At 68.8% G+C, this 23,448-nt stretch overlaps 5 protein-coding genes across 5 annotated transcripts in view; 2 read left to right on the forward strand and 3 right to left on the reverse strand.

Annotated features, from left to right (window-relative positions):
• Positions 1–1,323, reverse strand: part of CHLNCDRAFT_143845 (expressed protein) — a gene marked incomplete at both ends in the record, with an annotated part of 5,128 nt that extends 3,805 nt beyond the window's left edge. The window contains 3 exons of the mRNA XM_005849313.1: positions 37–64; positions 346–478; positions 796–1,323. Coding sequence (XP_005849375.1) covers positions 37–64; positions 346–478; positions 796–1,323 — 689 coding nt within the window. The remainder of the gene's footprint in view (positions 1–36; positions 65–345; positions 479–795) is intronic.
• Positions 1,324–1,870: 547 nt separating this feature from the next.
• On the reverse strand, positions 1,871–5,578 carry CHLNCDRAFT_143846 (hypothetical protein; the record flags this gene model as incomplete). The annotated part of the gene is made up of 9 exons (XM_005849314.1): positions 1,871–2,075; positions 2,308–2,448; positions 2,638–2,881; positions 3,085–3,184; positions 3,362–3,892; positions 4,083–4,544; positions 4,687–4,787; positions 4,930–5,127; positions 5,251–5,578. The coding sequence occupies 9 exons, from the start codon at positions 5,576–5,578 to the stop codon at positions 1,871–1,873; spliced, it is 2,310 nt and encodes a 769-aa protein (XP_005849376.1).
• Positions 5,579–10,264: 4,686 nt separating this feature from the next.
• CHLNCDRAFT_143847 (hypothetical protein) lies at positions 10,265–16,563 on the reverse strand (the record flags this gene model as incomplete). Its single annotated transcript, XM_005849315.1, has 17 exons — positions 10,265–10,406; positions 10,685–10,823; positions 10,970–11,048; positions 11,265–11,363; positions 11,498–11,934; positions 12,270–12,456; positions 12,662–12,792; positions 13,053–13,277; positions 13,480–13,613; positions 13,888–14,008; positions 14,259–14,439; positions 14,592–14,657; positions 14,928–15,002; positions 15,229–15,395; positions 15,750–15,810; positions 15,962–16,115; positions 16,400–16,563. The coding sequence occupies 17 exons, from the start codon at positions 16,561–16,563 to the stop codon at positions 10,265–10,267; spliced, it is 2,562 nt and encodes an 853-aa protein (XP_005849377.1).
• Positions 16,564–17,350: 787 nt separating this feature from the next.
• On the forward strand, positions 17,351–18,346 carry CHLNCDRAFT_143848 (hypothetical protein; the record flags this gene model as incomplete). The annotated part of the gene is made up of 3 exons (XM_005849120.1): positions 17,351–17,464; positions 17,695–17,835; positions 18,161–18,346. The coding sequence occupies 3 exons, from the start codon at positions 17,351–17,353 to the stop codon at positions 18,344–18,346; spliced, it is 441 nt and encodes a 146-aa protein (XP_005849182.1).
• Positions 18,347–18,975: 629 nt separating this feature from the next.
• Positions 18,976–21,924, forward strand: CHLNCDRAFT_143849 (hypothetical protein; the record flags this gene model as incomplete). Its single annotated transcript, XM_005849121.1, has 8 exons — positions 18,976–19,031; positions 19,177–19,351; positions 19,497–19,563; positions 19,784–20,523; positions 20,710–20,799; positions 20,986–21,289; positions 21,467–21,565; positions 21,737–21,924. 8 exons carry the CDS (start codon positions 18,976–18,978, stop codon positions 21,922–21,924), a joined length of 1,719 nt encoding a protein of 572 aa, XP_005849183.1.
• Between the last annotated feature and the right edge of the window lie 1,524 nt (positions 21,925–23,448).

Consider the following 23,448-nt stretch of genomic DNA (forward strand, 5'->3'; position numbering starts at 1 on the left):
TCCAGGTCTGCCAGGCGGGGCACCAGCAAATCAAACATGGCGGCGCAGTGCTCGTTGTTGTTGTCTGCAGGGGTTCAGGGTTTATAGTAGGGTGATGGGGGGGCACACCACGCCCGCTCTGCCTCTCGCCGCCATGTGTCTGCCCCGCTGCGACGAGGCACACACATCTCACCCCCCACCCCACCACCACACACACACACACACACCAGCCTGCGACGAAGCACGCACATCCCAACCCCCACCCTTCCACCACACACACACTGCCCCGGCTTGCCCTCCCGCCACACAACCCAGCCCCCGGCTTGCCCTCCCGCCGCACCCCCACACCCCTCCACCCCCACCCACCTGCATCGCCCCCCAGCCTCATCGTGTCTTTGAACAGCGCGGCGTAGAGCCTGCCCAGGCGGGTGCAGGCCATGGTGAGCTCGCGCGCGCTGAGCTGGCGCCGCGCCGCGTGCCGCTGCACCAGCTCCACCACCTGTGAGGGGAGGGGGCCAGACGGGCGGGGTGGCAAGGGAGGGGGACAGCGCGCGAGCGTGAGAAGCGTGCGGGCGAGGTGCGGGTGCATGCCGCTGGCATGCGAGTGGGGGATGGTGGCTGGGGCGGGGAGCGGGGTGGGTGAAGGGGACAGTGGGCGCGCCGGTCCCAGACAGCTGCACCCCCCCCCCCGGAGCAAGGCAGCCGGGGCAAGGCCTGGCCGGCCCAGGCCACACACACATGCTGTCGCCACGATTGCACCCCTACAGCACACAAGAGACGCCCGGACCAGGGCGCCCCCCGGACGTGCTCGCTCACCTCGCGGCAGTTCTGCTTCTTGTGAAGGATCTCCATCACTAGATACCGCTCCTGCCTCTGCTCGTAGGTGCCGCCCTGGCGCGGCCTGCCCCCCTCCCGACCCGCCTCGCCGTGCTGGCGCTGCCGCTGCTTCCCCTGCGCGTGCCCCTGCGCAGGCCGGCCCTGCCACTGCCTGCGCGGCTTGCTGGTCCCGCCGGGCGGCCTCGGCCCGCGCCGCTGGCCGCTGCCGCGGCCCTGCTGGTGCGACGGCGGCGCGGCAGCCGGGCCGCCGCCGCCTGCGCCGGTGCCAGCTCCCGCCTCTACCGCGCCGCTGCCGCTGCTGCCGCTGCTGTCAGAGGTCGTTGGCTGCAGGTCCAGGGGAGGGCTGACAGGGGGTGGCACGTCTTGCGGCGGCGCAGGACCCTCCTGCCGCTCCTCGGTGCTGGCAGCCGAGGCCGCAAGCTGAGGGGCTGCCAGGGCGCTGTGCAGGCGCGGGTGCAGCGGGCCGGCCACCAGCTGCCTGCCCTCTACTGAAGCCCATCTCTGCATCAGTGAGGACGAGTGGGATCAAACAAGGTACACCGGATGCCAGGCTGGCAGCCAGCAACCGTCCAACCGGCGGCATCGGCGGCGGCCGCGGCTGCGGCAGCGGCGGCGGCCTCACCCGCGCATCGCCGGCTGCAGCGGGGAGGCATTGGGCGGATGCAGCTGACCACAGCCCGCCCTCAGCCTGCAGCGCCCTTGTTAGCAGGCGGCAGGCAGCGCGCCGCATGCCGCCAATTGGTGGGCGAGGCTAACCCAAAGCGATAATCCCAGCTATGAGCGCGGCCTAGTTTAATTATTAGCCGAGAGCCGCCGGCCCGTGCGCGATGCGTGTGTGACTGGGCTTCAGGCGAAGCACCAGCCTGCGGGCCTGACAGTCTAAACAGAGGGAGGAGTGTGCTGAATTTCGTGGAGGCCAGCATGCATGCAGGCGCGCCAGTGCAGGACTGGCGATGCGTACAGCCCGCCGCTGCTGCGCGAAGCGGCGGGAGCTGCTCGCTGCCTCTCTGCGGCTCTGTCGAAGAGCGGCTGTTGTTACAGGGCTCGGATCCCCTCACTGGCGCTTCAGCTTGCGCCGGTAGGCCGCCCGCAGGGCCAGCGTGCCGCCAAAGCTGGCCGCCGCCACCGCCAGCCCCGCCGCCAGAAGCGCGCCGTCCACGCCCGGCGCCTCCCGCAGGTACAGCGTCAGTGCCGGTGTACCGCGAGGCCAGTTGCTCTCCGTCCACACCGGATCCGCGGGCCAGCCGTGCTGCTGCTCCCTGCGACGGCAGGCAGGCAGGCAGGCAGGCAGGCAACAGGGGCATCAGGGAAAGGGCCGGCCACCGGCGGCGACACGGCAGGGCAGCACGCCAGCAGGCAGGTGGCCAGCAGGCCACCCGAGGCCGAGCCGGCGCCAGGTGTCACTTCTGATGTCCAGGCAAAATGGCAGGCGGCGCCATAGAGGCCGGCACGCCGCCGCGCCGCCGCCGCCGCCGCCGCCGGCGTGCTCACCAGGCCGCGGCCGCGTCGGTCAGGCGCCAGCGCTGGTCGTACAGGGTCCTGCTGCCGTCGCAGCTGTCGCAGAGCAGGGAGGTACTGTAGGAGGGCACATACCGCACTGTGGTATTCAGGCACACACCCAGGCCTTCGGGGCTGCAGGGGGGGGCAGGCATGGATCGTTGGGGTGGGGGTGAGTAGGTGAGTGAGCAGGAGTGCAGCACCGAAGCAGGGAATGCAGGCAGAGGGAGGTGGGGACATGCAGGGCGCAGCGCTGAGGCAGGCAGCAGCCCCAGGCCGCCGCCTGCCGCCCCAGGCGCCCCGCCCTCCAGCCCTCCCACCCACCCGCGAATGCTCCTCGACCCCGCGCACACCAGCCCCGGCGGGCACGCGGTGGCGTTGAGGGGCTGGCAGCGCTGCAGGCCGCCTGGCCCCCCTCCTCCTCCATCGCCTGCTGCTGCTGCTGCTGCTGCTGCTGCTGCTGCTGCGCCTGCCCCCGGCGCCGCGCCTGGGGCCGTGGCAAAGGCCAGGAAGTTCCAGATGAAGCGCTCGGTGTCGCTTTTGACCATGGCATCAGGCGTCTGGGGGTCTGCAGCAGCAGGCGCAGCAGCAGGCGGGTGGCGGGCGGCGGCAGAGCCAGTCGGCGTGCACGGCACATGCACCGGCGGCGGCATCAGCGGCAGCAGCAGGTTGGCGGCGAGGTGCCGCCGGCGACGGTGCGCACACACACGGAGGGGCGGCTGCCCACGGCCCCCGCAGCCCCGCCCCCTGCCCTGCCTGCTGTGATGGTACGCAGGATCCCCAGGTAATGAGCCACGTGGCCGCCGCGCACGGGGCTCATCACCGCCGCCGCCAGCGGGCAGTTGAGGCCCACGCTGGCATTCAGCAGGCACTGCAGTGGGCGCAGCGCGCAGCCAAACAGTTGCTTGGCGGACAGGAGGGTTAGCGCAGACGGCGAGGCCGCAGCAGGGCAGCGGGCCAGCGAGCACGCAGGCGCCGGACCGTCCCGCCGCGCCAGCCAGCCATGCCCCCGCCGGCGCACCCGCCCCGGCCTGCCCACCCCTCCCACCTGCATGAGCCCCTGCACCGTCTCCTTGACAGCCCCGTAGTCAACAGGCAGCGGCGGCTGCGCCTGCCCCTGCTCGCCACCGCCGCCGCCGCCGCCACCGCCGCCGCTGGCGCTGCCATCACTTAATGCCAGGCTGTGCGCTGCACGCGCCAGTACCACCGCCGCTGCGGCGATGCTGTCTGCATCCACAGTCTCCAGAGAATCGAACTGGGTCTGAAAGGTGGCGCCCCGGAAGGCGGCGTCAAAGCCAGACAGCAGCACCGCGGGCGGTCCGCCGCCGCCGCCGCCGCCGCCCGCCACGCGCACAAATGAGCCGGCGCTGGCGGTTGGGGGCAGCCCCGGGGCGGCGCTGCTGGCGGGGGACAGCGCCACGCCGCCGGGGCCGGGCTGGGAGGCCGCCGCCGCCGCCTGCAGCGCTGCCAGCAGCTCGGCGGCAGCGGGGCCGCCGCTGGCGGGTGTGTGGGTGTAGAGCTGCACGGTGTCGCCGCCGCCGCCCTGCCGCGCCTGCCCCACCTGCGTCACCTCCAAAACCTGGCGTAGCAGGCGGGAGGAAGGCGAGGCAGGTGTGGGAGTGCAGGTGCAGGAGCAGCAGCAGGCGTGCCACAGAGGCGCCCTTAGGCTTGGGTGGCCGGGTGACAAGGTGGAAGGGTGGCAAGAGGCGCGGCAGCCCATGCGCAGCAGCAGCGGCAGCAGCAGCAGCAGCCGCTGCTCCCCGCCTCACCCCGGCCACGCGCCCCTCTGCCAGGCTGAGCCCGGCGGCCGAGGCGTTTCCCTGGTGCAGCTCCCAGAGCAGGCGCTTGCTGCCCATGAGGCCCCAGGGCTCGCCGCCCAGCGCCGCAAACACGAGGCGGCGGCGGAACGGCGCCCGCGCCGTCGCGCTGCCGTCGCCGTGCACGTAGCTGCCCAGAAGCTGCGCGGCCGCCAGCATGGCAATCAGGCCCGACATGGGCGCATCTGCCCCCGCCGTCGCCTCGTGAAACAGTGCAGCCGAGTCAAACTGGGAGAGCAGCCACAACGCCGGCAGGCCGTCCTCCCCGCCGCCACCTGGCAGCGGCGGCAGCGCGGCCAGCACGCTGTGCCCGCCCAGCGGCAGGCACGTGCCGGCCGCCAGGCACGCGCTGCTGTTGCCGGCTGCGTCCATGGCGAGCTGCATGCGGGCGTGGTGCAGCGCGCCGTTGGTGCGCTGCAGGATGGAGGGGGCGGGGAGGGCAGGGCTCGTGTCGATGGCAACAACCAGCGGCTGCAAACAGGCAAGGGGCGGCACCGGCCACAGAGCGTGGCGACCCCGCTAGGGGGCAGCAGCAGCGCGCCGTGCCGTGCCTCACCCGCTGCTCATTCTCCGCCGCTCGCAGCGCGGCGTTGGCGGCGGTGGCGTCGTCCAGCAGGAAGATGGGGAAGGGCAGGTCCATGCCAGCCAGGCCCCTGCCTGCACCGCGCCGGCGCCAGAGGGGCATGCACGTGTGCGCACAGGCGGCGAGATACCTAACTGCGCTGCGCTGCGAGCCTGGCACCCCTCGCTCGCCACTCATGCTGCTACGCCCGCCAGTGCGACCCTTGAGTTCGCCCACCTGCCGGGTTCCAGGCATAGGAGCGGCCTGGGTACAGGGCAAAGTCTGCCAGCGGCGCCGCCGCCGCCTGGCTGTAGGCCGGCGCCGGCCCCGGCTCCACCAGCACGCCCCGCACGCGGCGCAGCAGCGCGGGGCTGGCTCGGCACTGGTCCAGAAAGTCGGCCAGCAGCGAGGGGGGCAGCAGGAGGGCGGTGCCGTCTGTGGCAGGGGCGTGGGGGCGAGGCGGTGGCAGGGCTGGCGCGCGTGCGTGCTGCGCCGCGCATGGCAGGACAGCAGCTGCGTGCGGATGGCCTGCTGGGCCATAGTGGAGCACTCACACACCTGGGTAATCGTCAGCGTCCGGGGGCAGAGCCTCCAAGCGCAGCAGGCGGCCCTGCACCGCGGCGCGCCCGGCGGCGCACCCCACCGTGCCGCTGGCGGTCAGCAGGCGCACGCAGGCGTCGCCGCCGCTCTGCGTGTTGGACATCATGCGCATCTCTGTGTAGATGGCGCGCTGAAGGTCCGCCACAGACCGGATCTGCTGCTGGTGGCCAAGCCGCGCCAGGCGGGCGTCGTCTGACGCCTGCGGCGCCGCCCCCGCTGCGGCCGGCCGCCAGGCTGCCGCCAGCAGCGCCGCGAGCAGCGGCATCCATGGCGCCGCTGTTCGCATCGTGGGGTGGGATTTGAAGCGCTAGGGAGGGTGATGGATCGGTTGGTGTGTCGGGTGACGGCGGGCGGCCAGGCCGCTAGGCAGCACACAGCCAGAAGTCTTGCAGAGACGCTCCGAAGAGCACTGTCAACGGGCGAAGATTATGTGCACATGCTCCTCCAGGAGCCGTGGCTTCGCGCCCGCTTTGATTGAATGGAGTGCGGCGGACCACAATCGAATCGCTGTGAGACAGGATCAGGCCCAGGAGGGCTTTCTGCTGCCGGGCCGGCGGCGGGGCGTGACGTGGCGCCGCCGCTTTGGCCGCCGCAGGAAGCGACTTCTTCCTTCTCCCTTCTTGCTCCCTTTGCTGCGTCCGCTGGCGTCCGCCTGGAGAATGTCACCACCCCCCGCCGTGTCTGTCTCCACTCCAGCCTCCTCCTCCCCTACTCCACAGTTTGCCCTCCCTATATAAAATCCCATATAAAAAAAGCAAAACGCAACGGCACTGGGGATTCCCGTGTGATCCCTCAACACAGTACTAATCCAGCCCAATCCAGCTTAACTTCGGAGTTCTGATGGGATCCGGTGTGTTCTGGATGGTATGACCGTTGCATGACTTACATAATTTAGAATCATATCAGTCACTGAAACACGAATTATTGCTGTCCAAAAAAACGGCCCGTCGTTGGCCGCGACGTTAAATAAGGAGCTGGATGAGTGCCGGTGGGTGATACCACAGGCACGAGTTCGAACCCCAGCCGGGACACTAGCTGGGACTTTGCCTCACGGCACCTTCGTGGCGGCATCTGGGCGGCGGACGGCTGCCCGGCAGACCGGCATGGCGCTTGCAAGACGGAGCCTCCCCGGGATGCCATCGGCGGCCAGATTTTCCTCGCTCTGGACAGCCGGCAGGGTTAGCGGGTTCGGCCCCAGCACATTAATGTGCCCAATCCCTGTAAAACACACACACACACACACAACGGCTAAAAAAAATCCCTGTAACACACACACACACACACACACAACGGCACCTTCGTGGCGGCATCTGGGCGGCGGACGGCTGCCCGGCAGACCGGCTTGGCGCTTGCAAGACGGAGCCTCCCCGGGATGCCATCGGCAGCCACATTCTCCTCGCTCTGGACAGCCGGCAGGGTTAGCGGGTTCGGCCCCAGCACATTAATGTGCCCAATCCCATGGAACACACACACACTGACTGAATGACTGAGATTACAGAGAACCGGGCCCTTAAAGGGCTGGGGACACACACACACCACAGCCCAGGCGCAAGCGGCTCCGCAGCCACGTCAGCGGGCGCGGGGAGCGAGGCGAGGGCGGTGCGCAGGCGAAGGGCCCGGTGGTTCATTGTAATCTCAGTCAGTCAGTTGCACAAAAGTCGGCGGCGGCTTTGAGGACTTGCCTTGGCTGCTGCACATCTCTGCCCGCCATGCTCGTTGGGCGGCGCGCCTCCTCACATCCGAATGGGCCCCTCTGCCCTGATCCTCCTCAGGAACCAGTGGAGGTGGTTGCGCTTTTCTGCAGTCACGCCATCGGGGACCCGCCGGCGGTATGCTGCAGTGCCAGTGCGCCTGCTCGTGTGTTGCGTTGCCTGCTGCGCTGCCGCTCGGTGTGCTTTCTCTGGCATCCCCCTTTCTCCCCTCTCCTCGTTGGCAGCTGGCTGCCCCCTTCTCCCGTGTGATCTGACCTGAGCCTTGACCCCCCTGTGTCGCCTGCCCTCTGAGGCGGTTCCCGCCCGCCCGCCTGGCCGCTCCCCCAGCTTCTGTGCCGGGGTGGGTGGCGTCTCGGAGCCGCTTGCGCCTCCTGCTGGCGGTCCTGGCCCTTGATCCCCACTTTCCCCTCCTCACAAGTCTATGACAGTCAAACGGGCTGGCTCCCAGGCACCCTCCGCTTTCCTTGCCGCCCATTGTGCCCGATCGGCTCCTCGCAGCCCCGCGCTCCGCCGCCCTGCCTGTTGGTTGGTTTCATACTTGTATTGTCCAGAGCTAGTGGGCACGGCTTGTGTGCCCCCAGCCCTTTCAGGGGCCCAGTTCTCTGTAATCTCACTCACTCCCTCCTCTGCAGGGGCGGCGGCCGCCCTCCTTCATGCCCCTCTTCCGCCCTCTTTGGCCGCCGCCCCGCCCCCACATGCCCCCTCACCCGCCGCACTGCCGGCGCCTCCCTGGGTTGCCATTGCGTGTGAGCTTCTTGGTGGCCTGCCCCCGCTGGGCTCCTCATTTGGCCTCTTGGCCACCCCGTGCCTGGCTCCCTCGCCCCTCTTCCCCCTCTCGTCCTTCGCCTCCGCGCCGCCCTCGCCTCGCTGGCCGCGCCCGCTGACGCGGCTGCGGAGCCGCTTGCGCCTGGGCCGTGGGCCTCTCCCTCCCGCTCTGGAGCAACCCGCTACTCCTCTCCCCCTCGCACCCTCCCAGCCTGGATTCTTCCTTTGCTGACTTTCTGGATGCAGGGGTGCACTGCCTGCGCCGCTTGCTCGAGGTAGAGCGTGCCGCGCTGGCGGTGCCGACACAGGCGGCCTACACTACCGACGTGCGCGGCCACCTCCTCCGCTCCTCCTGCGCCTTCGTTCAGCATGTGGCGCTGGAGCGGGTGGCGCAGCTGCTGGCTGCCCTGCCCCAACGTTGGGTGGCGCGCGCCGCTACCTCGGCTGCCATTGGCGGTTGTTGTGGCTGCGGTGGTTGCTGTGTCCCCGTGCTGTTTTTGCCGCACCCTCTTGCCGCGTCTCTAATGGCCGCCCTACCCCTCTGGCGGCTCTTCACCGTGCGCACCTCCTGGCCGCCACCCGCCTTGCTCCCTCCCCCGCCAGCAGTCCCGGCTGGCGTGGGAGAATGTCTGTCCACCCCCCGCCGTGTGTCTGTCTCCACTCCAGCCTCCTCCTCCCCTAGTTCGCCTCCTCCCCTATATAAAAAAAGCAAAACACAACGGCACTGAGGATTCCCGTGTGATCCCTCAACACAGTACTAATCCAGCCCAATCCAGCTTAACTTCGGAGTTCTGATGGGATCCGGTGTGTTCTGGATGGTATGACCGTTGCATGACTTACATAATTTAGAATCATATCAGTCACTGAAACACGAATTATTGCTGTCCAAAAAAACGGCCCGTCGTTGGCCGCGACGTTAAATAAGGAGCTGGATGAGTGCCGGTGGGTGATACCACAGGCACGAGTTCGAACCCCAGCCGGGACACTAGCTGGGACTTTGCCTCACGGCACCTTCGTGGCGGCATCTGGGCGGCGGACGGCTGCCCGGCAGACCGGCATGGCGCTTGCAAGACGGAGCCTCCCCGGGATGCCATCGGCGGCCAGATTTTCCTCGCTCTGGACAGCCGGCAGGGTTAGTGGGTTCGGCCCCAGCACATTAATGTGCCCAATCCCTGTAACACACACACACACAAAAACGGCTTTAACGTCGTCGTTGGCCGCGACGTTAAATAAGGAGCTGGATGAGTGCCGGTGGGTGATACCACAGGCACGAGTTCGAACCCCAGCCGGGACACTAGCTGGGACTTTGCCTCACGGCACCTTCGTGGCGGCATCTGGGCGGCGGACGGCTGCCCGGCAGACCGGCATGGCGCTTGCAAGACGGAGCCTCCCCGGGATGCCATCGGCGGCCAGATTTTCCTCGCTCTGGACAGCCGGCAGGGTTAGCGGGTTCGGCCCCAGCACATTAATGTGCCCAATCCCTGTAAAACACACACACACAAACGGCTAAAAAAAATCCCTGTAACACACACACACACACACACACACACACACACACACACACACAACGGCACCTTCGTGGCGGCATCTGGGCGGCGGACGGCTGCCCGGCAGACCGGCTTGGCGCTTGCAAGACGGAGCCTCCCCGGGATGCCATCGGCAGCCACATTCTCCTCGCTCTGGACAGCCGGCAGGGTTAGCGGGTTCGGCCCCAGCACATTAATGTGCCCCCAGCCTTTTAAAGGGCCCGGTTCTCTGCAATCTCAGTCTCAGTCAGTCAGTCCCAATCCCCTGGAACACACACACACACACACACGGGCATGCGGGCGATCCGTCCATGTGCCGCCCATTGGCTCTCCCCAAAGGTGGCAGCGGCGGGCGAGTTGGTCAAAGGGTAACTTGTGCTGAGAGATGAATGGCTGGCTGCGGCGCTATGCGGTGCTATTTGTAGCAGGGCTGCACCAGCTGATGCCAAACCAGACACTTGCTCCCCAGGCCGTGTTCCCGCAAGCACCGGATGCCCTGCTACACACTCGCATATAATGCATGCATATACATAGTAGGCATTACAACATAACAAAAGCAGGCAAGCAGCACGTGGCTGTCCAAAACACAATGGCAAAGGGGAACAAACAAACGGGCAGGAGCCACTCATGATAAAATTGCAGAAGGAGTGGCACAGCCTGGCACAGCAAAAAGCAACACAAGTGCTGCCACAATAGCAGGCAAATTTGCAGTTGTGTGTGGGGGGTAATACTTGTCGCCTTCACTTTCACTTCGTTTCGGCAGTGTGATTCAGGGCATACAGACATGATGGGATGGGAAATGCTTCCAGGGACAAGGGCACGGCATGCCACCAGGGACGCGCCACGAATGAAATGCGTCACGCAGCACACGACGGAAACAGCCCTGGCTGATGGGCAGGGCAGGTCCCCAGCAGGGGGACCGACAAAACAGGCTCACTGTCATGAGACGAGGCTCAGCTGCCCTCAGAGTCAGGCCACACGGCGCCATAGCGAGGCGTGCATCACCGCCACGCTGTACATGCGCTCGCAGCTGCGGGAGGCGGCTGGCAGGTCTGCCTCCTCCACCAGCTCAAAGTCGGGGCCCAGGGCGGCGGCCAGCCCGTCGCGAGACCTGCAGATGAGCAGCAGCACGGAGCGGAGCTCTGGAGGTTAGACGATGCTGGGAAGAGGGAGGGAGTGCAGAGTGGCACACTGGCTGACGATGCACACTGGCTGACGATGCTGGGAGGAGGGAGGGAGTGCAGCGTGGCACACTGGCGCTGTCTGCAAGGACACCTCAGCCCACAGAGCACGCCTCCCTCTCCGTGCCCCTCACTGGCTGCCCCCCCGTCTGCCACTGCTGCTGCACCCCCCCGGGGCACCCCACATGCGGCAGCCCAGGCCCCGCACCTGACGGGGTTGCCCTCGGAGTCTGTGGTGCCGCCCAGCCACAGCTGGCTGGCCGCCGTGCGCTCGCTCCAGCAGTAGGTGGAGGTGACGAGCAGCAGGCCTCCCTTGCGCAGCAGGCCACGAGGGCCGGCCATGCGGCCTGCACGGCAGGTGGGGGAGCAGGTCGCCATGTGCCATCAGCACACCGGAGTGCCAGAACCCGGGGAAGCTGCCCCGCATGCACGGCTGCCGGGTGGTGCTGCCGAACTGACCGGCCAGCATGTGCAGCGCAGCCAGCTCCCTCACCCAGCGGCGCCTTGGGACTTGGGATGCGCTCCAGCACGCCGCTCAGCAGCACAGCATCAAACGGGCCCAGGTCCGGTTGCTGCAGCGTCACCACGGGGTGCAGGCGGGGGGGTCAGGCGGCGCACGCGAGGCCGGGCGAGCTGGCTGGCCGCCCGCTAGGCCCCAGGATTGCCGGCGGCGCATGACATCCAAGCCTCTGCACCTGCGAAGCACTGCAGCCTGCTACAGAGCCCTCCGCAGCAGACCCCAGCAGGCAGCGTGGGCCTGACCACAGCGTGTGGACCTGGCCCCTCACCAGGCAGCAGGGGTCCATCTGGCGGAAGGAGACGCGGGCGCGTGCCGCGGTGCCGCCTGGTACCGCCAGCTCCAGCTCGCTGCGCAGGTGGCCCTCGTCCTGCGGTGGTACCGAGGGAGCAGCATCGCGGGGGCGCAACGACGCTGGTGAGGCCGGGGCGTGGATGGGAGGGATGCACAGGCACGGCCCCAGCACTCCAACCCCAACCACACACAGCCTGCCACCCCTCGCACCTTGCGAGCGACGCTGACGACGCCCGCCTGCTGCGCGGCCGCCGCCGCCGCCACCGCGCGCGCGTCGTGCTCCACGCCCAGCACATTCTCAAAGCCGCCCGCCGCCAGCTGGAAGGCGGTGGCGCCCACGCCCGCCCCCACCTCCAGCGCCGCGCCCAGCGGCACCCCCAGCCGCGCCGCCGCGCCCAGCAGCAGCCCCGCCAGCCGCGCCGGGTAGTCTGCGCCTGGGAGGCCCAGCCGTGCCGCGCCGCCCGCCAGCAGCGCGCCCTCGCCGCCGTACCCGCACAGCAGCGCCTGCTGCAGCGCCTCGGCGGCGGCAGCGTGCGCGGCGGCGCGGCTGGCCTTCTTGGTGGAGGGGTCCCAGGAGCCGACGTGCGGCGGCGGCGAGTCCTGGCAGCTCGTCTCCTTGGGGGCGGTGCCGCTGACCAGGCGGAAGCCTGCGCAGCCCATTAGAAATTTATTAAAATTAGATTAGAGTGGTTCAAAGTGACCAGGCGGAAGCCTGCGCTGGAGAGCCAGGTCGCCTGGCGGCAGAGGAGGCAGGAGATGAGCAAGGTGGTGGGGCGGTGCGGGGAGGAGGGCTCGGCAGGCCGTGGGTGCCGGGCGATGTGGAAGGCCGGCGCCGCGTGGGGCGGGGCGTGGCAGCGGCGAGGTAGGGTTGCGTTTGGACGGGGTGGGCACGGCAGGCATCCAGCGCCGAGCGACACACCCGCCCCGCTGCCCCGCTGCGGCAGCCGCCCCCGCCGGCCCGCCACCCGCGCCCGTCGCTCACCGGCGTGCTGGAAGAAGTGGGGTCGGAAGTGGAAGCGGGCAAAGACGGAGGCCTCGTCGCCGGTGGACACGAAAGAGCCGCCCAGGATGACGTTGTGCTCGCCGTCGTAGCAGGGGGTGGTGAAGTCGTCGTAGAAGGGGTGCACGCCGCGGGAGGCGGGCAGGCTGGCAATGTGGTCCTCGCACCACTGGGGGGGGCGGGCAGGGGGGTGGGGGGGGTGCCGTACGCGTTGAGTATGCGTGTGGGTGTGCAGGGTGTGCGTGTGTGGGTGCGAGGTGTGGATATGTGTGTGTGTGCGCATGTGTGTGGGGGTCGGCGGCGCGGGCAGGCAGCCAGCCCCGGCGCCCCCTACGGGCGGCGCGCCTTCCAATCCACGCCTGCGCCCCACCCACCTGCCACAGGTTGCCGGCCACGTCGTGGAAGCCGGCGGCGGTGGCGGGCATGGCGTCCACGCCGCACTCTGCGCCATATGCCAGGTTCAGGTTGGCCCGCTTGGCAAAAGCCACGCCGCTCAGCTCCATCACTGCAGCAGGCGCAGCAAAAACAAAAAAGCGAGGGAGGGCAGGGGGCAGCCGAGCGGAGTGAGGAGGGAGCGAGGAGGCGTGCGGCTGTGTGTGTGTGTTTGCTGGTGGGAAGGTCTCACAAGTGGCGGCTGCGCTGGCCATCGCGGCTGCTGCGCGTGCTGGCCGCGGGGCAGGGGCAGGGGCACGGGCAGAGGGGCAGGCGGGGCGGCAGCGGGCAGGCATCTGGGGGCGGGCACCACCCATCCACCCACCCACCCACCCGGGTCTGCCGCGGTGCGCCCCTCGCCGTCCCTCGCCGCGACTTCGCGCAGCCGGTGGTGCTCCGGCTCGGTGAGCAGGCGCAGCGCGGCGTCGCCACGCAGGCCCAGCCTGGCGGACAGCCAGGCGGCGTAGGCGTGAGCCTCGTGGTGGTTGACCACAGCGGGCAGGGCGGGCGCCATGTCAGCAACCTCAAACACCAGCCGCAGCCTGTAGCGGTGCAGGCCTGCACAGAGAGAGAGAGAGAGAGAGAGAGTGTGTGTGTGTGTGTGTGTGTGTGTGTGTGGATGGGAGGCAAAGGCAGAGGGGAGGTGGGGAGGCAGTTGGGGAGGCAGAGGCATGCGGCGCCCCGGCCTGGCTGGCCACTCTGACGCGCAGGCAGCAGCCACCCCCGGCAGGCGGGCTCGCGCGGCTGGCCGGCGGCGCACCCTGCGGCCCATCTGGCACCCAGAAGGCAGGCCACTTGGCGTTGCGGAAGGTGCGCCAGCGCCACCCCTCCTCGCTCCACCACTGCTCGCTGCGGTAGCCGCCGTCCCGCACAAATTCCAGGAACTCGGCGTTGCTGCAGGGCGTGGGAGGAAAGCAAGCACACGCGGGGTGGGTGGGGGTGTGGCGTGCGAGGCGCAGGGGGACGGCAACCAAGGGAGGGGCAGGGGCGCCGTCGGTGGGCAGGAAATTACGGTGGCTGCTGCCAGTCCAGCATCTCGGCGCCAGCGGGCCCCAGCCCTCCCCGGCTCCACCCCAGCCCTCCCAACGCCCTGCCCTGAAGCCCGCCGCCGCGCCGTTGCCGCCGCCTCCCTCACGCCGTGCTCAGCCGCGGCCGCGGCGCTGCCCACCTGACCAGGGCGCGCGTGGCGCGGAAGGCGCGCACGTGGAAGGCGCGGCAGCCGTACTCGTTGTCCCAGCCGTAGGAGGGGAAGTCGGCGGGCTTGCCCACCACCACCTCCCCCGCATCCACTGCAGGCGGCGGCGGCGGCAGGCGGCAAGCCGTTGGCATGTGCTGACCTGGTCGTGTGTGCGCTCTCTCCAGAACCATAAAGTGCGGGCACCTCCCCTCTCTCTCCACACAGCGCCACAGCGCAAGGCCACCGCGCTCCGCACATCACCACGCGCGGCCACCCAGCACCCTCCCAGCCCCCACGCGCCCCACTCCCTGCCCTCCCCGCCCTGCCCACACGCCCGTACCCCCTCCCCCACCCCCACCCACCCGCAATCAGCTCGTTTGGCGGCGGCGGCCGCGCCGCGTCGCCCACCGACGCGTGGTATGCGGGCCACTGCGGCGGGCGGCGCAGCAGGTGCGCGGGCAGCTCCCTCATCAGCACCGAGGAGGTCTCGATGTGGATGCGCTCGTGCTCAAAGCACATGAAGAAGGCCCAGGCGGGGGAGGACTGCGGGGAGGGGGCGGAAGGGCCATGGGTGGGTGTGGGGCGAGGGAGGGTGCATGCAAGCGCTGTGTGCTGCGCAATGTGCTGGTGCTGTGCTGCGCTGTGCCGTGCTGCGCTGTGAGCTGTGCTGCGCTGCGCATGCTGCGCCGCCTCACCCAGGTGACGGGCAGGCTGTCAAAGCCCGGGTGCGTCTCGATGTGGCGCCGCACCATCTGGTACACCTGCGGGGCGGTGGGCGGGGAGCGGAGTGGCACGTGGGTGGGTGGTGGCTGGGTGGTGGCTGGGAGGATAGGGCCTGGCGCCAGCCCTCCATCTTCTTTCTTGGGAGCTTGCCCCGTACCCCAACAGAGGTTGAGAAGTTGATGAGAGCATCCCGCAGGCAGCGCCGCCGGCCGCCACGCCGCCAGCCGCCCCGCCCCGCCCCCAGCATCGCGCCCCCGCTGCCTGCCAGGTCGCCACCTGGCGCCGCCTGGCTGCGCGCTGGCGCCCACCTGGCGCCTGTACTGGTTGACCTCCCTCACAGAGGGCCACAGCATGTCGTTCTTGGACAGGTCGTCCCAGCTCATCTGCGGGGGCAGTATGCGTGGGGATAGGGGGCGGGGGTGTGGGGTGGGGGGCAGGGCGGCGGCGCGCTGGGGGTGCATGGGCAGCCCACCACGCTGCTGCGAGGTGCGACAACCGACATGCAATGATCAGCCCCAAGGCACACGCCACGCCACGCCCCTTCGCACCACCCACATATGCAGCTTATAGGCATGCTCCCCCCCCCCCCCCCCCCAACACCCTGCTCACCTCATCAACGCCCACCTCAAACACGTGCTCAAACTGGAGGTTGAGGGGCTGCGCCTGGATGCCCGCCACCCGCAGCTTGTTGGTGTAGAAGACCGCCACGTGTCCGTAGTAGAAGATGAAGGGGTGGCGCAGGTTGTGGTGGGGGGGGCGGTAGTAGCACTCCTCGCCTGCGGGCCAGAGGGTGGGAGGTGTGTGTGTTGTGTGGGTGGCTGGTGTGGGTGGGAGGGAGGTGTGTGTGTGTGTGTGTGTGTGTGTGTGTGTGTGTGTGTGTGTGTGTGTGCGCGCGTGTGCGCGCGTGCGTGTGCGAATGTGGAGGGCGAGGGACGGCCTCAGGGCGACCAGGCGGAACTGGGGATGGCAGCGGGAGCATGCGACCCCTCCTTGGAGGCGCGCCGCGCTCGGCGCCAGCTGCACCGCCACGCCCCGACGGCGGCGGTGGCTGGAGGCGAGCAGGGCGCGGGCGCGGCGGCGAGGAGGCTGCGCGTCCAGGCTGCACCCGCGCGGCGCCCCGCCCCCCGCACCTTGCAGCGCGCTGAACAGCACCTCTGTGATGAGCCAGGTGTTGTCAAAGTAGGCCAGGGCCTGCGGGTGGGGTGGGTGGGGTGTACGGCGGTGTGTGTGCAGAGGGTGGTGGAGGCGTACGTGGTGGCGCCTTGGCCTGTGGCATTGGCTCTCTTGCAGCATGCCCTCCAGCTGCCGCCCCCATAAACAAGCCGCGTGTGCAGCAGCGCACCTGCTGGCGCGTGCAGGTGGCCAGGTCTGGCAGCGGCAGGCTGGTGATGGTGCCGTCGGGCTGCACGCCCGCCGCGCCCGGCACCGGCTTGGGCCCAGTCCACCACCAGTCGGGGCGCTCGCCGCTGGGGCCGCTCACCAGCTCCGCGTCGCCCCTGCAGCATCGTGGGCGGGGAGAGGCAGCGGAGGGCGCAGGCAGGGGCGGGTGGGCGGCAAGTCGAGCGTCGAGCGGCAGCGGCGGTACTGCCCTGCCCCCCTTCCTGCCTGGGCCAGTGCCAGGCAGCCCCGCCCCCGGCTGCTTCTTGAGCCATGCATCGATGCAGCGATGGCAGGGTGGGGCGCGCAGTTGCGACACTGTTCAGCTGTGTGGAGCCAGCGCCGCCTTTGGTGCCCCCCTCGCTGGCGCCGATGGGCCCCATGCATGCGCAATGCGCCGCACCTCAGGTTGCTCCTCCACTCCTCGGCCTGGGAGTCGAAGCTGTTTGCATTTTTGTTGAGGGGCTTGGTCGAGGGCGCCGCAGCAGCAGTTGCCTCGGCGTCCGTGACCTTATGGCGCTTCAAAGGCTGGCTATCGCCCTGCTCTGGTAATGACACGGGCGCCATGGTAAATGTGGCTGGAGGGGCGCGTGGACAGCGGCAGCTTCTGTTCCCACGATGCCTTGTTGCCGCCAGCTGCGCGCCTGCCCGCCAGTCAGTGCCAAGTAATCCACACACGCTAAATGTGGCACATTGGGGAGGTTTGGGGCTGACGTAAGCCGGAAAAGCTGCCAGGTTGCAAGGAAACCTTTCCATCGCAAAAAGCCCATCCAAAGGGTATGAGGCCGCCGTAGAGTCGCCCAGGGGGTTTCCGGAGCTTATTTTAGGTGCTCCCTCCCTTGTAGCTTGCCGCCGGCTCCCCGCCCCGAGAGTCCTCCGCTCCCTTGAGCAGCACCCCACAGCCAGGCGCCATGCATGTGGCATTGCAGCACCAAGTCTCTCTGCGAATCTCGGAGGGGAATGCGCGACCAGCGGCAGGGCCCTGCAGGTGGGCTATCGGTGCCCACCACTTGAACGCTTTGCCGTGGGCCGGGGGCATTGCAAGTGAGCAGGGCATGCGCAGACAGCGGCGCCGCCCTGGCTTGGCGCCCCTCTGCAGGCTGGCGGCAAGCGGCGCCCCGTGGCGGCAACCTCAGCGGCGGCAGCGAGGCGCCTCTGTTATAGTCGGCAGCCAGCCGGAACCCAAGGTGGGGTGCCAGCAGGGCCCCAGAAGCAGTGACAGAGAAGCCTGTGGGGCTGGGGCCTGGTAGTTGGCGGTGCCCAGCCCTGCCGGGTGGCCGTGGCCTGCTGGTTCCGGAACAATGCCCTGGTACCAGCGGCGGCGGCCTGACGCTCCCGGCGTTGATGCGGCCGCATGCGTGTGCTGCAGAGCGAGGCGGAGGCGCACACGGAGAAGTGGGGCCTGGAGGCGGGGCTGTGGAAGGTGTGGAGCGACAAGAACGCCGACGGCTTGACCAAGGGCCAGCAGGTGCGGCGGTCGCAACGGCTCAGGCGGCTGGCAGCGCCGCAGCAGCGTGCGGGCGCACCACGCCGGGGCAGACACGCCGCCGCGGCAAGGGACGGCGGCATGGCGTGCATGCAGCTCGGCTGCCTTGTGTGGCGGCGGGCCGGCGCTTGCCGATGCCCTTGCTGCGTCTGCCGACACCCTGCTGCCGCGACACGCACGCTCGCACACACGCAATCCCGCCTTCGCTGCAGGCCAAGCAGCTTCTGGCGCGGTACGGCAGCGCCTACCTGCTGACCTCCATCTCCTTTGCTGTCGTGTCCATGGCCGCATGCTACCTGGCTGTGGATGCGGGCGTGGATGTGGCGGCGCTGCTGGAGCGCATCGGCCTCAATGTGGGTGTGGGGCGTGCCTGGCGCAGCTGCGCCTGCGTGGCGTGGGTGTGGTGTGGTGTGGTGTGGTGTGGTGTGGTGTGCGGGTGGCCTGACCTGGCCCGCTGAAAGGCTCGCTGAGGGGCAATCTCGTCGAGGATGTGCCTGGGGCGGCAGAGCTGGCAGGCGGCAGGCCCGTCTTGGGCATGTCTTGCTGGAGGTCGCTGACGAGCCAGCTGGCGCCCACGGCAGGCGTGAGCCCTTGCGCTGATAGCCTGCTGCTGCTGGCACCATCCTCTGACTCGTGCGCCCGCCTTCGCCCCGCTCACCCCTGCGTGCTGCTGCGCAGGTGACCAGCACCAGCGAGACTGTGGGCACATTTGCCATTGCGTATGCCGCCCACAAGGCGCTGTCCCCGGTGCGCTTCCCGCCCACCGTGGCGCTCACCCCCGTGGTGGCGCGCTGGCTGGGCAAGGAGCCGGCGGCGCCGGCAGCCGAGCCCGGCAGCAGCGGCAGCGGCGGCGGCAGCGAGTGAGGCGGCGCGGCCGTTGAGTGGCGGCGGGAGGAGCGCTGCTGGGCTGCGGGGCCACGCTGGCCACCTGCTCTGCCCTCCGTCTCCTCTTCCCCAACGTATGATGCCTGCTTGAAAGTTTTACCCCCTTGTGCGGCATACACGCCCCTTTGCTGCTGCTCTGAGTTTTTGGGGAAGACCTCTCTATTTCATTCCTGCCCTCTCATCTTCTGGAATCCTGGGATGGCGTTCTGCTGCTGAGTGCGCGCCTTTTGACACAGGCGTGTAATACATCACTGGATGACTTGGTGGAATGGCCAGCGTCAGTGCAACCACAGAAGCATGGCACGGCTGGGGCAGCTGAGACAGAAGGTTTCAATGACGGTGTCGCGCCAGATGTCGCCGCCCAACGGCGGCGCCAGGTCATCCACCCCCGACCGAGGCACCCGAGGAGGCTCGTGCCACAGATCTCTCAACCTCCCTGATCTTTATCACTGCCTCAGGACGCGTCTGCCCATCGTCGCGCAGTTTTCTGAGGACGTGTGGGACCCCAGACATACCATAGGTAGGCTGTGCGGACCTGGGAAACAGCAGCCCACGGCGTGGGTGGAGGGATTCGAAGGACAGACCAGGCATTTAACGCGTTGCCTAGGATGACGGAGAGCTTGGACTATCAGGCCGCCGCCACCGCCGCCATGGAACCAAGGCGGTGAGCTACGGCCTGCTGGCCCCTGCCAATGCCACCGGCCGGCCTACCACCAGCCATTGGCCCCACTCCCTCCCGCCGCAGCTCAACCACCCCTCCATTCCAGCCGCCCTGCCCTGCCCATGCCCTGCCCCTGCCGCCTGCGCAGGACCATCCTGCTAACGGCCATGGGCACCCGCGGCGACGTGCAGCCGTTTGTGGCGCTCGGCCTGCACCTGCGCGACGCGCGGCGGTGGCGCGTGGTGCTGGCGGTACCGCCCGAGTACCGCGGCTTTGTGGAGGGGTACGGCCTGGAGGCCGAGGACATCGGCATCTCGCTGCAGGTGGGCCCGCTGTGCGCACTGGCGGCGGCGGTGGGTGCCTCCTGCCCTTCTCGCGGCGGCTGCCAGGCGCGTGGTTGGGCGCCGCACCTCGCGGCCCGCCTCACGCCTCCCTGCCGCCTCCCCCTCCCCGCTCCCCGCGCTGCAGCACGCCGTCAGCTCCTCGCCGCAGGGCCGTGCGCTGCGCACTGCGGGCGCCCTCACCGCGTTCCAGGGTGAGTAGGAGGCGGGGGTGGGGGCAGGCTGGCCCCCACAGTCACAGCAGAGCCTGCCGGCATGAGCGCACGCAAGTCGAGAGCAGAGCCGGCAGGAGGGGAAACATGCCGCGGTAGTCGCCCTGCCCCTGACAGCCCTCCACCAGCACCGCCCTGACTTTCCTCCTCGTTCACCTGGCCGCCACCCCCGCCCCCCACCGCCGCCGCGCCCGCCCTGCAGCCACGCAGGACTTCTTCCGGCTGCCGCTGCTGGAGTCTTGGTTTGCCTCCATCCGCCGCCTGCTGGCCCAGCTGCGCCCCGACGTGCTCCTGCTCTCCGGCTTTGTGGCGATGAGCGGGTCGGCGGCGCTGCCGGCCCTGCTGGGCCTGCCCACCCGCGTGGTGCTGTCCTACACCATCCCCATGCTCCCCACTGCCGAGTTTGGCATGCCGCTGGCAGGCACCGGCTTCACCGCGCCCGCGGGCTGGATCAACCGCCTGCAGTGGCAGGCCCTGCAGGCGGCGGTGTCGCAGCCGCTGCACATGAGCCGCGCCCAGCGCATCGTCGACGAGGCGGTGGCGGCGGCCGAGGCTAGCGCAGCGGCAGGCGCGGTGGGGGCAGAGGTGCAGAGGGAGGTGGCGGCGACGTTTGGCAGCAGCAGCAGCAGCGGCAGCAGCGGCTCCAGCAGTGGCGCCAGCAGCGGCGCCAGCAGCGGCGCCAGCAGCCCGCAGCCGGTCGGCAGCCTTGCCGGCTCCGCCGCCCAGCCACCGCGGTCGGGCGGCATCAAGCTGGGGCGCAGCCTGACCCCCGGGGTGGCCCCTACTTTATACATCTACTCCCCCTCCCTCCTGCCCAAGCCCGCCGACTGGCCCTCCCACAGCCACGTGGTGGGCCCGCTGCTGCTCAAGCGCCAGCAGGCGCCGGCGGCCGCGGCGGGCGGCCAGCAGGGCGCTGCGGTGGGCCTGCCTGCAGAGCTGCAGGTGGGTGGGCAGCATGCAGGGCGGGGGCGCCAGCGCAGCGTCTGTGGACAGGCCAGGCCCGAGTGCGGCCACACGCCAGCCTGCCAGCGCAGCCCTGCACCTGCACCTGAATGCCCACCTGCACCTGCACCTGCACCAGCACCTGCATGCGCATACTGAGCTGTGTGGGGGCGCATGCGAGTGCAGGCCTACCTGGATGCTGCCGCTAGGGCCCAGCTGCCGGTGGTCTACATTGGGTTGGGGTCCATGCTGGGTACTGTGTTTGAGGCGGCAGAGGTGCGCCGCTGGGCTGCTGGCCCCTCCGCCGCCGCCGCTGCCGCTGCCGCTGCCGGCAGATCAGGCTGATGTGCCGCCTCAGGCTGGAGGGCTGGCGTGGGGGGGCTGCCAAACAAGCAGCTTTAAAGCTGGGTGAGGCATGCTGGGATGCTGAACTCCTGCCTGCCTGCCTGCGTGCCTGTGCAGGTGCAGCGCCTGATCGGGTGCATGCGGGAGGCGGTGGTGGCGGCGTCCTCCCAGCTGCCGCTCTGCGCCGTCATCCACACCAACCTGCTGCCGGGCAGCTGCAACGGCGGCGGCGGCGGCGGCGCCGGCGGCGGCACGGGGCCTGGCCTGCAGGCGCAGGCGCGGCAGGAGCAGGAGCGCAGCGGCCTGCCGCCCACCTACTTCCTCCTGCAGACGCCTGTTCCTCACGAGCTGCTGTTGCCGCAGTGCGACCTGGTGGTGCATCACGGCGGCGCGGGCACCACACAGGCCGCGCTGCTGGCAGGTGTGTGGCACGGAGGCATGGGAGGCTGCGGAGGCATGGGAGGCATGGGCGGCTTGGGAGGCTGGGAGGCGCCTTGGCGTGAGCATGGCCACGGCTGCTCCTGCGTGAACAGCTGCCCCTCCCTGGCAGCCTCCACAGCCGCCCGCTGCCTTGCTCTGCATGCCCCGCTCCCCGCAGGCAAGCCGTCGCTGGTGGTGCCCTGCGTGCCCTCCTCCGACCAGCCCTTTTGGGCAGACCTGGTGCACCGGCGCGGGCTGGGCCCGCCCTGGTTCCCGGGTGCGCCCCTGGTGCCCGCTCACCTTCACCTTTGCCTGCCTGTGCGCGGCGGCTGCACAGGCGCTGGGGCCGCGTTGCCAGCACCTGCAGCCAGCGCGCCACGCTGTCCCAACCAACCGACTCAACCCGGCCCGGCCCTGGCCGCTGCGCCCGCCTGCCTCCCCTGTGCAGTGCTCCGCCTCACTGCGGCCAAGCTGGCGTCGGGCATCCAGCGCGGCTTGCTCCACCTGGACCGCTACACGGCGGCGGCTGAGGCGCTGGGGCGGGAGATGAACCGGGAGGATGGGGTGGCTGCGGCGGCCGACATCATCGAGCAGTGCGGCGGGGCGGCCGCCGCCGCTCGGCAGCAGCGCGCTTGAGCCGCTCTGCTCGGGGCTTTGCTGCTTTGTTCCTTCCTCTAGAGGTTCCCTCCTTTAGGAAGCAGTCCATGTCAATACAATTGCTTTTGGTGTTCAAGAGCATGCAGCATGTGGGGTCGGCCCTAATACTTTCCACCAGCCTGAGTGTGTTAACGTCCAAGGCTTCACTCTCTCACTCTCTTCACTCCAGCCCAGTCATGACAGCTCTCAGCCTTCTCGTGGCAGCTCTGCTCTGCCTAGCAGCATCACCGTGCCGCTCCACGGCAGCCAAGCCCGCCTCGACCTTTGTGTTGCTCGCAAACACCAGCGCTTTCGACTGGCTGGAAACTGAGGGCTGGCGCCAGCAGCTGCAGCGCGATGTCATACCCGTGGCCATCGCCCACGCTCCCCTGCGCTTTGCCAAGGAGCTTAAGCAAGTCACTCCTGACGAAGGGCAAGAGGAGCAAGAGTGCGAATGGTGCAGGACGGCACTGAAGGCAAGTGGCTTGCCGCCCGCCCAGACGCCCTGGCCGCCATCCATCGCCGGCGCTCGAAGCTCGACCTCCTGCACTTCCTGCTGCCTCTGCTGGCTGCTGGCATTGCCTGACTGTGTCTGACATGCCTGGGCAGCTGCTCCCCCGCATGCAGTGTCAACTGGCGACACTTGGGCTCATCGGCAGCTTTATTGCCAAGGTGGCTCCTGAAGTGCTCCCGCCTGCTGCGCGCCCGCCATCTCCCGTCCCCACGCCTGCCCCAGCGAACCCGTGTTTTGCGTCCGATTTGCCACTGCCGCCTGCGGTCGGTGTGCCACAGCTGAACAGAAAGACGCTGGCCAGCCTGCAAGCTGCAGTCGAGCAATTGGAGGCTGGCCTGCTGACAGTGCTGGTCTTCCTGCAGCGCAACCAGTCCTTCCAGGCTCTAGTCGCCTCGCTCATGAATGCGCGGCACCTCGGTTGGGGCTGGAACAAGCCAGCGTTGGGGCTTGCTGAAAGCCGATACAAGACATGCTGGGATCAGATTGCCGTGCTAAGGGGAATGGCGTCACTTCCAGACCATGAAAAGAAGCATGTCGTCTTGAGTAAGTTTTCTTGCACGATGCCTGTACTGTTCCTTGCTTGCTTTGAGAATCCGAACCTTGCCTGCAGACATCGCCTATCTTCTCAACCACGGAGTTCTGCGGCCCGCCTGGCAGCAGCACTTGGACACTTTCTTCTTGCACTCATTTGAGCACTCTCAGCCGTGGACCATCGAAGGCAACCTGCAGGCTGTGGGGGCTACTAACATGAGCGGCACTGTTCAGGTGAGGCACACAAATCACGGGGTGATGATTGAAGCCTTCAATTCACGCAAGTAGCTCTGGCTTTGCGCTTCCTGCAGTGGACGCTGCCAGCGCAAGTTTTCACGGACAGCGGATACATCGCGCACCCCACACAGCCAGACTGGACTCGGGCAGAGGCCAGAGGCTTCATTGCAGCTGGCTACGCATGGTGAGATTTGTTGGGGGGTAGCAGGGCAGATGGCAGCATGCCCTGCTGCGAACAGCTA

This window comes from Chlorella variabilis (genome assembly GCF_000147415.1).
Source record: "Chlorella variabilis unplaced genomic scaffold CHLNCscaffold_6, whole genome shotgun sequence".
NCBI lineage: Eukaryota > Viridiplantae > Chlorophyta > Trebouxiophyceae > Chlorellales > Chlorellaceae > Chlorella > Chlorella variabilis.